Source organism: Takifugu flavidus, chromosome 11, assembly GCF_003711565.1.
Source record: "Takifugu flavidus isolate HTHZ2018 chromosome 11, ASM371156v2, whole genome shotgun sequence".
NCBI classification, from domain to species: Eukaryota; Metazoa; Chordata; class Actinopteri; order Tetraodontiformes; family Tetraodontidae; genus Takifugu; species Takifugu flavidus.
In genome coordinates this window covers 185821-202891 of record NC_079530.1, presented here as the reverse complement: position 1 = coordinate 202891, position 17071 = coordinate 185821, and the positions used below count along the sequence as shown (strand labels likewise).

The following is a 17071-nucleotide window of genomic DNA, read 5'->3' as shown; positions in this document are numbered from 1 at the left end:
ATGCCTAAAACGGTTAGGGGGTTAGGGTCAGGGTTAGGGTCAGGGTCAGGGTTAGGGTTAGGGTTAGGGTCAGGGTTAGGGTTAGGGTCAGGGTTGGGGTTAGGGTCAGGGTTAGGGTCAGGGTTAGGGTTAGGGTTAGGGTCAGGGTTGGGGTTAGGGTCAGGGTCAGGGTCAGGGTCAGGGTCAGGGTTAGGGTCAGGGTCAGGGTCAGGGACAGGGTTAGGGTCAGGGTCAGGGTTAGGGTTAGGGTCAGGGTTAGGGCCTAAAACGTGGCAGTCAGCTCATTTGCATGAAGCTAGGGATCAATAATGTCTTCAACTTTAAGCTCACAGGAGAAACTGGGTGGTGCTGCCGTGCTTGTCCAGAAGCTCCTTATCTCTGGAGGATCTCTGCTATCATTCGGACCCATGGGGCAGCTGGTTCTGTGGTGTTGGGAGATCAAAGACTGGTACCTCCACCATGATAAACAGCCTATCTGTCCTCCAGACGGCCAACGTCCCAGTATTTATAGGATGCCACCCCCCCCAGCTCAGCCCCGTCCCTGAGATCCATGTCCAAAACAGCACCTCAGGAGCCAGAGCTGGTCCCAGTGGGCTGCATGTCCAGATGACTTCATCTAACCCAGAAAATGCAGCATGTTTCTATTTAATTATCATATTATTAATTATTATTAAAGGGAAAATAAAGCAACAAAAGTCTCTAACTTGTGTTTGTCTACAACTGTGCACGTCTGTTTACCATCATGGTATCATCAGGGTGTGTGTGTGTGCGTGCGCGTGTGTGTGTATACGGTAAATTCTATACTGTGACTTCACATATTGGCCGACGCTCCACAGGAAGCAGAGAGGGAGAGAGGGGCGGAGCCTCCAGCTCCCATCATGCCCCAGCATCACCTCTGGGAGCGCTCGTGTTAGTTGGAATGAAGGCGTGATGACTTCAATGTTGGGTTACCCAGATTAAACACCCCAATGTTGGGTTAACCCCGACCCTCTGGCGTACCCTCCGGCGTACCCTCAGGTGTACCTCAGGTGTACCTCTGGCGTACCCTCCGGCGTACCCTCAGGTGTACCTCAGGTGTACCTCTGGCGTACCCTCTGGCGTACCCTCCGGCGTACCCTCAGGTGTACCTCAGGTGTACCTCTGGCGTACCCTCAGGTGTACCTCTGGCGTACCCTCCGGCGTACCTCAGGTGTACCTCAGGTGTACCTCTGGCGTACCCTCCGGCGTACCCTCCGGCGTACCCTCAGGTGTACCTCAGGTGTACCTCTGGCGTACCCTCAGGTGTACCTCTGGCGTACCCTCCGGCGTACCTCAGGTGTACCTCAGGTGTACCTCTGGCGTACCCTCCGGCGTACCCTCCGGCGTACCCTCAGGTGTACCTCAGGTGTACCTCTGGCGTACCCTCAGGTGTACCTCTGGCGTACCCTCCGGCGTACCTCAGGTGTACCTCAGGTGTACCTCTGCCGTACCCTCCGGCGTACCCTCCGGCGTACCCTCCGGCGTACCCTCAGGTGTACCTCAGGTGTACCTCTGGCGTACCCTCAGGTGTACCTCAGGTGTACCTCTGGCGTACCCTCCGGCGTACCTCAGGTGTACCTCAGGTGTACCTCTGGCGTACCCTCGGCGTACCCTCCAGCGTACCCTCAGGTGTACCTCCGGTGTACCTCCGGTGTACCTCTGGTGTACCTCCGGCGTACCCTCCGGCGTACCTCCGGTGTACCTCAGGTGTACCTCAGGTGTACCTCAGGTGTACCTCGGGCGTAGGACAGGACTCTGGTCAATGCCAAGGCTGTGTTCTGCTTGGAAAAACTAGTGTACACAAATTAGTGTTGTCCTGATCCAAAGTCTCTTTTGTTCAGCCTTTTTAATCGTATCAAAAGTGTGGACGTTTTGAGCTAGCGGACGTTTGGAGCTAGCGGAGGCCTGTTGAGCTGTGCCAGCAGGAAATTTGCAAAGCTTGCTTCCAAAAAAAGAAGGTAACAAAGTGCTTTGAACACCAACAAGCAGACATCTTGATGCCCGTGGAGGTTGTTCATGGTTGGTTTTGCCCTGCCTACTCTTCTGGAAGGTGGTGATGTTCCACCGGGGCACCGCTGAAGGGTCTGTCAGCACCACAATTGGGTATCGGATCGGATCGGTATTAGCAAGAGCATTAGCATGTTTCGTTAGTGTCACAGGTCAAGAGCAGGAGCAAAAACTGGCTGAGGACAATGCTGATAAAAATATTTCTGCAGATTTTCTGCAGCTAACGGGTCCAAATCCAGCCGCCAGTGAAGGTTCCCTTTAGGAAACGTTCCTCAGTAAGAGAGAAGAGTTTGTTCCAGGGTAGCGATGATTCGCTGTGTGTCGTGTTTTACATCTTCACTTTAAAGAGGACATACAGAAAAGGCTCTCTCTCTCTCTCTTGCTCACTCATACGCCCTCTCTCTCGCCCTCCCTCTCTCTCTCACCCTCCCTCTCTCTCTCACCCTCCCTCTCACCCTCTCTCTCTCTCCCTCTCTCTCTCACCCTCCCTCTCTCCCTCTCACCCTCCCTCTCTCTCTCTCTCGCCCTCTCTCTCACCCTCCCTCTCTCCCTCTCGCTCTCCCTCTAACCCTCTCTCCCTCTCACCCTCTCTCTCACCCTCTCTCTCTCTCCCTCTCACCCTCTCTCTCACCCTCTCTCTCCCTCTCACCCTCCCTCTCTCCCTCTCACCCTCTCTCTCTCCCTTTCACCCTCTCTCTCACCCTCTCTCTCCCTCTCACCCTCCCTCTCTCTCTCGCCCTCTCTCTCACCCTCTCTCTCACCCTCTCTCTCTCTCTCGCCCTCTCTCTCTCTCTCCTGTGCTCATGTTCCATTAATAATGACTATTTATAAATACAGACTTAAACAAAGGGGCGAGCTGCTTTGCTGCTTTGCTGATTTGTTGCTTTGCTGCCTCGCTGATTCGCTGCTTTGCTGCCTTGCTGCCTCGCTGCTTTGCTGCCTCGCTGCTTTGCTGCCTCGCTGCTTTGCTACTTTGCTGCCTCGCTGCTTTGCTGCCTCGCTGATTCGCTGCTTTGCTGCCTCGCTGCTTTGCTGCCTCGCTGCTTTGCTGCTTTGCTGCCTCGCTGCTTGCTGCCTCGCTGCTTTGCTACTTTGCTGCCTCGCTGCTTTGCTGCCTCGCTGATTCGCTGCTTTGCTGCCTCGCTGCTTTGCTGCCTCGCTGCCTTGCTGCTTTGCTGCCTCGCTGATTTGCTGCCTCGCTACTTTGCTACTTTGCTGCCTCGCTGCTTTGCTGCCTCGCTGATTCGCTGCTTTGCTGCCTCGCTGCTTTGCTGCTCGCTGCTTTGCTGCTCGCTGCTTTGCTGCTTTGCTGCCTCGCTGCTTTGCTGCCTCGCTGATTCGCTGCTTTGCTGCTTTGCTGCCTTGCTGCTTTGCTGCCTCGCTGCTTTGCTGCCTCGCTTCCTTGCTGCTTTGCTAACCCTAACCCTAACCCTCTGAACATGGAGCCAGAGGGCTGCAGGTCCAGTGAATGTGCTCCAGAATGAGACTCACTTTGGTCACATTTGATGGCTCGTTAGCGCATTAGCCTCCTCCCTGTTTCTTTGTGGTGTGTGAACATATTTACATTGCTTCAAAATTGATCAGTATTGTTTCATTTAGATGATAAAGCTGAGGCACAAACGCTGGTTTAACCAGAAGCTGTGAACCTCAAAAAAAGAAGAAATACTCGAGTAAAATTACTCATCAACAAAACAGCATTGAAACCTCATCAGTGGGCCATCAAACCTAAAATAGACATTTTTCCTATGTAATTAAACACACCGCTATAGAGCAATCAAAAACTAATGAAGGGACACACAGTGTAATGAATTATTAATAACTATAATCATCCTGGTCATCTGGGTTTGATGCGGAGGCGTCAGAGGACCTTCCCACTGCATCCAGAACATCCCTGAACGGCTCCTCTAATCCCTGGTAAACTCCAATTTCAGCGAACAAATGGAGATTGTAAAGGCCAGTGAAGGCCCCCAGTTCACAGCCGGGGGGGGGGGGGGGGGGGGGGGTAATAAAGGGAAGGGTCAAGGGACCGGAGGAAAGGGCAAGTAAAAAGGCCCCATGTGTGCTCCTAACCCGGCCCGGAAAGACCTGTAAGTGGGTACCTGTAGAGCCACGCATGTTGAATCCAGGAGCGTGCACGCGCGCTGGGCTTAGTGCACGTACATCACATGTGCACGCTCATCCAGAAACCTTCCAATAAATGCTTTTTGCATTGTTTATTCGTTTGAACGTCTCCTTTTCCCATAAAACGAGGATAAACCCAGATGAACGCTGTTAAAAGTTAATATAATGAGCCCTTAAAGATTATTAATAATATAATGAGCCCTTAAAGATTATTAATAATATAATGAGCCCTTAAAGATTATTAGACGCTTATTAATAATGTAATGAGCCATTAAAGCTTATTAGAAGCTTATTAATAATATAATGAGCCCTTAAATCTTATTAGATGCTTATTAATAATATAATGAGCCCTTAAAGCTTATTAGACGCTTATTAATAATATAATGAGCCCTTAAAGCTTATTAGACACTTAATAATATAATGAGCCCTTAAAGATTATTAGACACTTATTAATAATATAATGAGCCCTTAAAGATTATTAATAATGTAATGAGCCCTTAAAGCTCATTAGAAGCTTATTATCAATATAATGAGCCCTTAAAGATTATTAGACACTTATTAATAATATAATGAGCCCTTAAAGATTATTAATAATATAATGAGCCCTTAAAGATTATTATTAATGTAATGAGCCCTTAAAGCTCATTAGAAGTTTATTATCAATATAATGAGCCCTTAAAGCTCATTAGACGCCTATTAATAATATAATGAGCCCTTAAAGATTATTAGAAGCTTATTAATAATGTAATGAGCCCTTAAAGCTCATTAGACGCCTATTAATAATATAATGAGCCCTTAAAGCTCATTAGAAGCTTATTAATAATGTAATGAGCCCTTAAAGCTCATAGCTGATTATTCAGACACCAACTCTCAAAGCTGTTATTTTTATCAGCACCATTAGCTGAAGGTCGGCCGCTGGCTTACCTCCTCCAGAATGTGGTCGAGCCGGCCCAGAATAAGGGGCTCCACCTGCTCGGCAGAGCGCGTGCAGGCGGTGATCTGCTGCCGCTCCAGATCACCGATCCTCGACTGCAGCTCAGAAATCCACACGAAAAGTCCCGAGAACAGCAGCGATGCTGCGACGCAGAGCGCGGCGCCGCGCACATCTCTCCAGCTGGTGCGCGGCGGCGCGCCGACCTTCTCCTCACCCATCTTGGTGGCTCCCCACTTCTGGTTCTCTTCCATTTGAAACGCAGCTTTTATTTCCTGTAGGCACAGTTAGATCCTCGTAACCATCAGGTGAGAGCAGCGAGCGGGGAATCTCTGGAGTCAATGAGAGAGCGCTTCCTAAAGTTCCTAAAGTTCTTGATCTCCTCAGCAACTCTCAGAAAGTTCGGCCTGGAGAGGTTCTCCAGCAGCCCCTCAGTCCCGCCGTTGGTTCCCAGGGATGGAGTCTCTTTCCTCTGAGTTCCGCTCCGGTTCTTCCATTCACCACTTCTTCTCTGAACGATCCCCACGATGTGCGGCAGGTCAGCCGCCAGCGCACGTCCCTGAAACCCGAGCCCGGCTCCGTCTGCCTCTTTCCTCACTGCTGCTCCTCCTCTCCAGGGTTCTGGCCTCGGCTGGGGGCGGGATTGGCTGCTGCAGCCTTTGATGCGGGTATTTTTAGGGCGCTCAGTCAGTCCCACAGCTGACGCACCGGCGTCCTGCTGACAGCTCTCACAGGAGGAGCAGCACTCATTGATCTTCTGGAGGAGCGGGGCCGAACCAGGTCCATCGGGAGGACCGGTGTAGCATCGTGGCCCCCTAAAGGTCTCTGAGCTGGTGGCTTCCATGTTGTGCCCAGAGACAGGCCCTTTTACCAGCATAATGGGGCTTTTGGGTGGTGTGTGTGTGGGTGGTGTGTGTGTGTGTGTGTTGGGGGAAGGGGGGGTAGAAAATGAAAATTGTGCCTACACTGTGCACTTTAACGCTGTTGAGTTAAAAGGATGTTTTCAGTTGACATTGAAATGTTGACCACTAAATCTTTAACTGCTTTTGGAGATGGTAGTTAGCAGGTGTTGCACACCGCGAGCAGTCAGAAACAAAGAAACCTCCATTGAATGTTAGCATGATGTTGCGTTGCACGGTGCCGTCGCCGCGTAGCCTGGTGCCGTCGCCGCGTAGCCTGGTGCCGTCGCTGCGTAGCATGGTGCCGTCACGCGTAGCACGGTGCCGTCACGCGTAGCACGGTGCCGTCGCCGCGTAGCACGGTGCCGTCGCCGCGTATCACGGTGCCGTCGGCGCGTAGCACGGTGCCGTCGGCGCGTAGCACGGTGCCGTCGCCGCGTAGCCTGTTGCCGCCGCCGCGTAGCCTGGTGCCGTCGCCGCGTAGCCTGGTGCCGTCGCCGCGTAGCCTGGTGCCGTCGCCGCGGAGCACGGTGCCGTCGCCGCGTAGCCTGGTGCCGTCGCCGCGTAGCCTGGTGCCGTCGCCGCGTAGCACGGTGCCGTCGCTGCGTAGCTAATTCAAGGACAACAATGGTCAACATGGGACGCACCTTCCTAATATTTTGGGTCTAAAAGAGTGACGCACACGGCTGTCTCATCCCTCCCGTTGCGCAGTAGTTCTGACGTCCCTGCAGCGCCACAGCAGCGATAATGGGAGCACATGGATCTGATCGGCTGGAAAGGCTATTTACATTCCACATTTTCTCTGCTCAACAATGTAAAATGGCCATTCAAAGATGAATCAAGGGGTTGGTTTACTTCAAGAAAGCAGATTTTTTAAAATAAAATGAGCTTAAAGGACGTGCTGCCTGACACGTGCAGTGTGCTTGCTAGGCTAAAGCTCATGTTTGGAATATAAAAAGCTCACAATACATCCAAGTGGTTTCCTCAAGGAGAAGAAAACATGGCGGTTCCTTAAATAATGCGTGCACTGGCTTTAATAAACTCCACATCTATATGGACTAATGCACGACTAAATGACACGGTTGACCTCGGTAGCGGTCGGTGTCATGCATGGAAAAAGCTCCTGGGTAGTTTTCTGTCCAACCAGAAACCACAGCAGAGGGCTGTTGCTATGCTAATAGCAATTCTTCTTGTCATGTGTTTTTGGACTTTAAGACGTCTCCTTGGATGACGGCCACATCACAGGATGCATCAGCTCCACGGGCTGCTGAACTTCCTCCATATGCTGAAATGGCCTCATGTTTACTGTATATGAACTGTGTATAATATGATTAAAGTTACAGATTCAAAAGGATCTAAAGTTTTACACATTCAAAATAATATGTTGAAATGTGGAGCTGGTGAATTGGAACATTGACTGCAAGTCTGTAATGTAGTGACTCAACAGAAGGGGACTCCATTGTGTGTGTGTGGGGGGGGGGGGGAGGAGGCTACCATATTTTATCCATGTCTTAGCTTTTTTACTCAATAAATTCACTACATTCTACTCCATCAAAATACCAATAAGATAAAGAATCATGCTGAGGCCAGCGTGTTCCTGCCAGTAACCAGCGACTATAAACAGCTAGTAAAGATGAGTGAACCAACCCCAACGTGCCCGATACGCCCAGATGCAACCCAAAGCCTCACCTGTGAGGTGATGATGGTCTTGGTTAGGGTTAGAGGGTTAGGGTTAGGGCCTTGAGGGTTAGGGTTAGGGTTAGGGTTGGGGTTAGGGTTAGAGGGTTAGGGTTAGGGGTTAGGGTTAGGGCCTCTGAGGTTAGGGTTAGAGGGTTAGGGTTAGAGGGTTAGGGTTAGGGCCTTTGAGGGTTAGGGTTAGGGTTAGAGGGTTAGGGTTAAGGCCTCTGAGGGTTAGGGGTTAGGGTTAGGGTTGGGATTGGGGTTGAGGTTGGGGTTAGGGTTACGGTTAGGGTTAGGGTTAGAGGGTTAGGGTTAGGGCCTCTGAGGGTTAGGGTTAGGGTTAGGGCCTCAGGGTTAGGGTTAGGGTTAGGGTTGGGGTTGGGGTTAGGGTTAGGGTTAGAGGGTTAGGGTTAGGGCCTCTGAGGGTTGGGGTTAGGGTTAGGGCCTCTGAGGGTTAGGGTTAGGGTTAGGGTTAGGGTTAGGGTTGGGGTTAGGGTTAGGGTTAGAGGGTTAGGGTTAGGGCCTCTGAGGGTTAGGGTTAGAGGGTTAGGGTTAGGGCCTTTGAGGGTTAGGGTTAGAGGGTTAGGGTTAGAGGGTTAGGGTTAGGGCCTTTGAGGGTTAGGGTTAGAGGGTTAGGGTTAGGGTTAGAGGGTTAGGGTTAGGGGTTAGGGTTAGGGCCTCTGAGGTTAGGGTTAGAGGGTTAGGGTTAGAGGGTTAGGGTTAGGGCCTCTGAGGTTAGGGTTAGAGGGTTAGGGTTAGAGGGTTAGGGTTAAGGCCTCTGAGGGTTAGGGCCTCTGAGGGTTAGGGTTAGGGCCTTTGAGGGTTAGGGTTAGGGTCAGGGTTAGAGGGTTAGGGTTAGGGTTAGGTTTAGAGGGTTAGGGTTAGAGGATTAGGGTTAGGGTTAGGGTTAGAGGGTTAGGGTTAGGGCCTCTGAGGTTAGGGTTAGAGGGTTAGGGTTAGGGTTAGGGCCTTTGAGGGTTAGTGTTAGGGTTAGAGGGTTAGGGTTAGGGTTAGTGTTAGGGTTAGGGCCTCTGAGGTGGAGCTAAAACAAGCGCTGCCTTTAGATTTCTGTCCAGGGAACTTTGATACTCTTCTGGTCTCTGTTTGGGTCTTTGTGGGCTAGTTTCCTCTCAGGGTGCCCACATGACTGGACACCAGATGTGTCCATCATGTCCACACTGTCCAGCGTCTTTCTACCTTTGAATCCTGAACTGTTGGGGCGGCAGAGTTGGCCTGAAATAGTGAAGCAGGAACAGCAGACTTTCACCAGTTTTGGTGGTGATACTAAAAATAATAGGCTTGGCTCCTTCCTCTGGTAAATAGAAGAACTTTGGTGTTTCTGGCCAGCGGAAACACAAAGCTGTGGTATCATACAGGTAACTAGCTTCGATGTTGCTCTTGGGCCTTGGCAGGTTGGTCATGTGACATGATGACATCATTTGTTTCCAGAATTCTGTATTAATGTGGCGTGGCCATAAGGCATGACTCAGCAAACATGTGGTCCTTCTCTAAGCTCCACCATGGAAGTGCTCATTAGATGCCTTTGGTGTCATGGTCCTCCCTCTTCCTTCCCCCCCACCACACCCTCTTCTCCTCAGTTGTGGGACATGAAGAGCTCTGAGGTTCCTGAAGTTAATGACAGCTAACAAATGGGAGCCTCCCATCATCACGTGGTGGATCTGACGGTCAGGACTGAATGTTGGCACATGTGGAGCTCGAATCACTCTCCAGGAGAGAGAAGAGGCTGAGATGTGAAGGTCCAGCCAGGCTTTGGACTGATGCTGCATTGGTTGGAGTGTTGGATGAAGCCTTGGCAGAAGGGACTAGTTAGTGGTGGTGGTGGGGAGGGGGGGGGTTGCTCCGGGGGGGTCTGGGAAATTTACGTTAAGTTCCTCCAAACTTTCAGAATTCTGTGAAGCACAATTCAGTGTTTCAGTTCTATCACCATGGCAACGTGTGGAGGAGTCATCTGAGATGTGACCAGATCACCGGATCCCAGAGACTCAGACGAGCTCCAACAGGAAGAACACACAATCTGACCCACGCAACAGCGCTGGGAAACTCAGCTGGCAACAGGTGAGCTCACAGGTGAATCTCAATACGCAGGTGATTGCCAACACTCTGCAGGTGGGCCCACTGGTCCAGCCCCCCCAAATCCCCAACGTTGTTGCCTCAGAGGCCTCAGAAGGTGGGACCCCCTCTGTCCTGATCAGCAAAGGCTTCGGCAGTAACAGGTCCATCTGAGGGTGGAGGAAGCAGAGAGGAAGGGGGGGGGGGGGCACCAGCAGTCTGAGCCTGTAGCAGCAGAACAGAGCCGTTCTGTTCCCCCCTAATTATCAGTCTATCAAAAAGGAAGGTTTTAACTAATGACTCTGGCCCTGCTATCGGATCCAGACTGGGAGCTGGTTCCAGAGAAATGGGGCTTGGTAGTTTCCCCTTATTACTTTTGGAAACCCTGGGAACTAAACCTGGACATTGCCAGTGCAGCATTCTGGTTGGTTCAGAGGGATGTAGAAGCTCATTTAAATAGGAGACAAAGTTAGTGAAGTTCCAGACCTGTCTTAAAGACATAAAGTCCTGGATGTCTTCAAATGTCCTCCTCCTTAACCCAGGAAAAACTGAGGTCATGGTGTTTGGTCCTGAACCTCTCAGGGATAGATTAGATCACATGATCACTCTAGATGGGATCTCATTAACATCTAGTCTCTCTGTGAGGAATCTAGAAGTAACTTTTGACCAAAATCTCTCCTTCAACTCACACATTAAATTAGTCTCTAGAAGTGCCTTTTTTCACCTGAGGAACATCACAAAGATCAGGAAGCTACTGACCCACCATGATGCTGAAAAGTTAGTCCAGCATTTGTTCCTCCCAGGCTGGACTATTGTGATTCTTTATTATCAGGGTGTCCAAACAACTCTTTAAGAAGCCTCCAGCTGATCCAAAATGCTGCAGCCAGAGTTCTGACAGGTATTGACAAAAGAGATCACATGACTCCTGTAATGGCGTCGCTTCATTGGCTGCCCGTTAAATTTAGAATAATTTTATAATAAAACCCTTCTTTTGACCTACAAGGTCCCCAGAGGCCTAGCTCCATGCTACCAGGAGCTAGTGACACATTTGTTCGTTCTTCTAGGTGCATCCTTTAAAAGATCAAATATACAGTAAAACTAATGTAGTCGTTGTTTTTGAAAATAACTCCAGGAAGAGATTGGGGATTCTGGGGTGGATTCTCCAAAATTGATTGAAAATGCCTTAACGATGGAATCCAAAACATGATTCAGTAACCCTGGCAACAGGTGAGAAACAACCTCACTTCTTCTTCTCCCTTTCAGTGTTGGAAACATGAGTGACTGCACATGCAGAAAGTGAGGATATTAAAAAAATAATTAAAAACCCAATACGACAGCAACGCAACAGCTTCCACGGCAGGAAAATGATCAAGTCAATGTGTGAGTGCTAAAAGAAGAAAGAATTGACCCGTATTTGGACAGTAAATGATGGGATTTCTATCACCAAGGGACAAGAATGTTGTTCCTCAGCAACAGGAAGTGACATCAGTGTTGCTAAGAGGGATACTTCATACAAAGCCAACGGCTCCTCCACCAACCAAACGTCTTCAGTCAGGAGGAACTGCTGAGGTTAAACAGTCCAGAGGAACCAGGGAGGTCCAACCCACCAGCTACTGTAGCTCCAGAAGCTGGTTAGCATGTATTAATACCCTATTATCATGTTAAACTCTAATCTGCTTGATAGACATGCATGCAAACTGGATTAGCAGCAACTCTGTGGCTAACTCTTTAGTATGGCTACTGCACAATGTCCAGACAACATACTGACAAACAGGGAACCAAGATCACAAAAAGGGTCTGAGCCTTCAAGAACTGCTGGACTATTTTGGGCCTAGCGTAGCGTGAGCTGAAAAATGGGATGCTGGTTCAAATAATGTTTTTAAAAGAAACCCTTAAAAAGACTTCGCAACTTTGGGAATTTTCCCAGGGAGATGCAGAAGTCACATGTGTAAGGATGAACATTTCTGGAGCGCCCCCCCCCCCCGGCAGCCAGCACATGGAAACATGGACTCCTCTGATGCAGGGAATCATATATTCCATGTCAGCAATCAAAATATTCTAATAGTGTATAAAGTGAATATTTGAAAGCCATATCAAGCCTAAATACTAGTTTTGTCTCACTCTGTTAAGGTTTGGGTTTTTACAGGACCTGAAAGCAGATAAAAAATCCAAAAACTAGTCTTTATCTCCCAAATTCAACTAGCACTCCACCTGGAGCTCGTCCAGCCTTCCAGGGCACACCAAGAGCTCCAGAGCAGCACCAACACAGGGGTCCAGTCCTGCGCGTTCTCTAGTCCAGCAGGACGGCGTGGAGACCTCCAACGAGCAGGAGGAAACCACCAAAGCTCTCCAACGCTGGCAGTCAGGCGCTCCCTCCTTAAACAGGTGGCCTGATGGAGATTGCCGACAGGTGCGCACACCTGCAGCTGCTGCCAATATCGGCTCCTCCTCCCTGCAGGAAACACCAGACACACGACCCAGAACCCTGGACCCCAACAATCTTAGCACCAAGTCCTGAGGAGGAAATATTATAAAGATCATCGTATTAAAAGACAGAGATCAAACCAATATCAGTCCATATTGAATAGCTAAAGAACAGATTTCATGGAATTCAGCTTGTAAAACGTTCACGATGACATGGCTAACCCTAACCTTAACCTTAACCCTAACCTTAACCCTAACCCTAACCTTAACCCTAACCTTAACCCTAACCCTAACATTAACCCTAACCTTAACCCTAACTCTAACCCTCTAACCCTAACCCTAACCCCAACCCTAACCCTAACCCTAACCCTAACCTTAACCCTAACTCTAACCCTAACCCTACCCTAACCGTAACTGTAACCCTAACCCTAACCCTGACTCTAACCTTAACCCTAACTCTAACCCTCTAACCCTAACCCTAACCCTAACTCTAACCCTAACCCTAACCCTAACCCTAACTCCAACCCTAACCCTAACCCTAACCGTAACCCTAACTCTAACCCTAACCCTAACTCTAACCCTAACCCTAACCCTAACCCTAACTCTAACCCTAACCCTAACCCTAACCGTAACCCTAACCCTAACCCTAACTCTAACCCTAACCCTAACCCTAACCCCAAACTTCACCTTCCTCCAAACCCTAACCCCAACCCTAACCCCAACCCCAACACCCCTCTTTACCCTAACCCCACCTTCTCCCTAACCCTAACCCTAACCCTAACCCTAACCCTAACCCTAACCCCAACCTTCACCTTCCTCCAAACCCTAGCCCCAACCCTAACCCTAACCCCAACCCCAACACCCCTCTTTACCCTAACCCCACCCTTCTCCCTAACCCTACCCTAACCCTAACCCCAACCTTCACCTTCCTCCAAACCCTAGCCCCAACCCTAACCCTAACCCCAACCCCAACACCCCTCTTTACCCTAACCCCAACCTTCTCCCTAACCCTAACCCTAACCCCAACCCCCACCTTCTCCCAACCCTAACCCCAATACCCCTCCTAACCCTAACCCCAACCTTTTCCCTAACCCTACCCCCAAGCCCTACCCTAACCCCAAACCCAGCACTTTTCCAAACCCTAACCCTAACCCTAACCCTACCCCCAGCACTAACCCTAACCCCAACCCCCCTAACCCTAACCCTAACCCTAACCCCAACCCTCACCCCAACCCCCCTCCTACCCCTAACCCTAACACACCCACAAACATAGAGGGCAATTCAGGGGGAGTCCCGGACCCACAGACCTCAGCCTTCCCACAAAAACCACAAATCATACCATTCATTTCTACTTTTTCACATAGAACCACAACCTTACAGTACACCATTAAACAAAACTTTTCAACCATACTACACCAACACCCGGCCTTCTATAACCACAAGATCATCCTAGCACACAGAAAAAACAGAAACCTCCATTCCATACTCACCACATCCAAATTCCCGGACCAATTCATCACACCCCGACCCAGACATAGCCAACACTATCGAGACAGAAAATTCATTCAAAACACATACACTGGTACAGGGTTCCCCACGCTAGGCCTCACTTCCATCCATTCCACCAACGCAGTCTATATCATCACATGCACCCTCTGCAATAAACATTATATAGGTGAAACACAAAATTCCATACATACCCGTCTAACACAGCACCTTTACAATATAGCAGGAAGTCGACTTGGCACCCCCCTTGTCCGGCACTTCCAAGAGCATCCAGTCAGCCACCTTATCATCTCGGGGCTGGAAACCAATAACTGCTGGACAGTGGGACAGAGGAGGAGAGCGGAACGCATATGGATCAACAAATTAGGCACAAAGACACCACATGGCCTCAATGAACACCCATAGAACTCATCTTTCCCAGTCAGCCAATTTAAACAACTTAATATTCTTACAAGCCGAACCAGTCTCTTATCTACCTATGGATCGACTCATTTATCTTCTACCCTGCTTTTATTACATAACTTCGTTTTCTCTATTTTATTTCTAATTTATTTTCATTTTTATTTATATTGGTTCCCCCCCCCCGGGGGGGCCCTCACCCTCCGCACTCCCCTACTTTCCCGATCAGTAGGCCAGTGCAAAAAAAAGTTTTATTCCAAACCCTGAACCCTAACCCTAACCCAACCCTAACCGTAAGTGTAACCCTAACCCTAACCCTAACTCTAACCCTAACCCTAACTCTAACCCTAGCTCTAACCCTAACCCTAACCCTAACCGTAACTGTAACCCTAACCCTAACCCTAACCCTAACTCTAACCCAACCCTAACTCTAACCCTAACTCTAACCCTAACCCTAACTCTAACCCTCTAACCCTAACCCTAACCCTGCTGACATCACCGAGGGCTCCTGATCCGCAGGGGAGACACGACCATCAAGAGGGCCGAGTGAGAGGGATGGTTCCTGGAAAGTTCCTGCTTCTTCCTGCTCCTGCAACACACGTCTCCACAAATGCACGATAGAAATGTGACTTTGTGCCACTTCAGTCTCCATTCAGATGATCAGCTTGTCTGAGCCAACCTGGACGTCTCACCTTTGGTTGTGGTAGCAACAACAGTGGGTCAGGGTGGTTGGTAGTGACATGTGGTTACCTGTGGTTACCTGTGGTTACCTGTGGTTACCTGTGGTTGTCAGCAGAGACAGGATTCAAGCTGTCTGTGGTCGTATCAGGAAAACGTCCAACATTTATGTTCAGACTCAATGCTGAGCAGGAAACAGCAGATACACACCAACCTTTAACCTTTAACCTTTAACCAACCTTAGTTACATCAAAAAGATTCATTCAGGTGCAACGATAACATGGTCACCATTACTGTTGTGGGCAGCATGAAAACACAAACCAGGTCTGACCTTCATTTAACATAGAATAGAACTTTTTTTTTTACATTTTCATTAAATCCTAGCTAACGTTAGCCTAAGTAACCCTAACCCTAACGTTAGCCTAAGTAACCCTAACCCTAACGTTAGCCTAAGTAACCCTAACCCTAATGTTAGCCTCAGTAACAGAAGAAGAGAAGATGGAAACGGTTCTTCTCAGAAAGACCGACAGGATCTTTAGTGGATTTCATGGATTGATAATGAATAATAACAACAACAACAACAATAATAATAATAATAATAATAATAACCTGTACTCGGACGCAGTGTTTACGTACCCTTGAACAGAAATAAATACCATAACAAATGCTTCTGTATATCTTCGGAGTTTCTTTGGCTCGTGAATCATTGAGATTTAAGTGACTGAAAGTCATTTTGAGGCTTATTTAACACAAAGGACTGTCCACTATTGAACTACTTCCTGTTTACAGTTGTGTCTCGCTCATGCAACCACATAAGTATAAACGGGTTATGCAAACACATGATGTCACGCGTGTGAACATATGGAGCAGAGAAACAGATGTTTTTCCAGAATCAGCTGTATCTGCCTGTTTAGAAGCTGCTCCTCTGTAAAGCTGTGCCAGCCATGACCTCCAATTAAAGACTTTGCTGCTGTTCCTCTGGCATAAATCAGGAGTGTGACCCCAGGAAGCTGTGGGTCCTGCCTTCCTCAGCTGTCCATGTTTATATTTAGTATTTCAGCCAGAAAGATGGAGCGGTGGTGTAGGTTTACTGGGAAACCTCAACTGCAGGCCTCTTTCATGCTTGGGAACAGATTTCTCCTCCAGTGTTCTTTGTGCAGGTATATGTTGCCCCCTCTGTGTTGCCCCCTCTGTTGCCCCCTCTGTGTTGCCCCCACTGTGTTCTGCACCCCAGCGTTTGTGGTAAAGTCTGAAGCAATAATCATCCGTAGCATTTCTTAATCCCATCTGTCAGCTCACAGTTGTGGCCGTTGCAGATGTTCCTGTTGCCTTCACCGCATTTCTGGCCTTTGAATGAAAGAAGTTATCAGGATTTACTGGATCTTCATCATGATTCCAAACACATGGAATCAAATGGTCCCAGGTGCTGGGGCTGTTGATCTGGAATCTTCAGCTTGTTTACACATTCCCCTTCTAAATAACTAAAGATTGTTTCGACAGTAGTAAATCCCACAGATGCAGAACCTTCTTTAGGTAAAGTCCACATGGCCAACGCCGTCTCTCAGCACAGCACAACACATTTCACTCTTTTAAGATCCGCTCAAACAAAAGGAAAACAGAGATTTGAGCAGCCCACTCAAGCAAAAGCGCCCCCTAAAGGACCCCCTGAAGGACCCCCTGAAGGACCCCCTAAAGCACCCCCTGAAGGACCCCCTAAAGGACCCCCTGAAGGACCCCCTGAAGACCCCCTGAAGGACCCCCTGAAGGACCCCCTAAAGGACCCCCTGAAGGACCCCCTGAAGACCCCCTGAAGGACCCCCTGAAGGACCCCCTAAAGGACCCCCTGAAGGACCCCCTGAAGGACCCCCCTAAAGGACCCCCTAAAGGACACCCTGAAGGACCCCCTAAAGGACCCCCTTAAGGACCCCCTGAAGGACCCCCTGAAGGACCCCCTAAAGCACCCCCTTCAGGACCCCTGAAGACCCCCTGAAGGACCCCCTGAAGGACCCCCCTAAAGGACCCCCTAAAGGACACCCTGAAGGACCCCCTAAAGGACCCCCTTAAGGACCCCCTGAAGGACCCCCTGAAGGACCCCCCTAAAGGACACCCTGAAGGACCCCCCTAAAGGACCCCCTGAAGGCCTGAGAAGATATGGCTCCAGCCCGTCTTGGCTGTGTTTGTGATGGGAAGCAGACGGAGACGTTTGCTGATAGATGTGTCCGGGGGGATAACCTTCCATTTTCCTTGAACTTTATTCTCTGACTAATCTGCTCATCCTCGGCCTTCCTGTCTACATGTGGGTAATGTATGGATGTCAGCTCCAGACTTATGATGGATG

The 17071-nt window shown here is 49.4% G+C and overlaps 1 protein-coding gene across 6 annotated transcripts in view; it reads right to left on the bottom strand.

Annotated features, from left to right (window-relative positions):
* The window catches only part of col13a1 (collagen, type XIII, alpha 1), a 100034-nt gene extending 94703 nt beyond the window's left edge, over nucleotides 1-5331 (bottom strand). For all 6 annotated transcript variants that reach the window (XM_057046763.1, XM_057046766.1, XM_057046768.1 and 3 more), the window contains exon 1: nucleotides 5071-5331. In XM_057046763.1, the coding sequence (XP_056902743.1) occupies nucleotides 5071-5331 (261 nt within the window). The remainder of the gene's footprint in view (nucleotides 1-5070) is intronic.
* Nucleotides 5332-17071: the final 11740 nt, after the last annotated feature.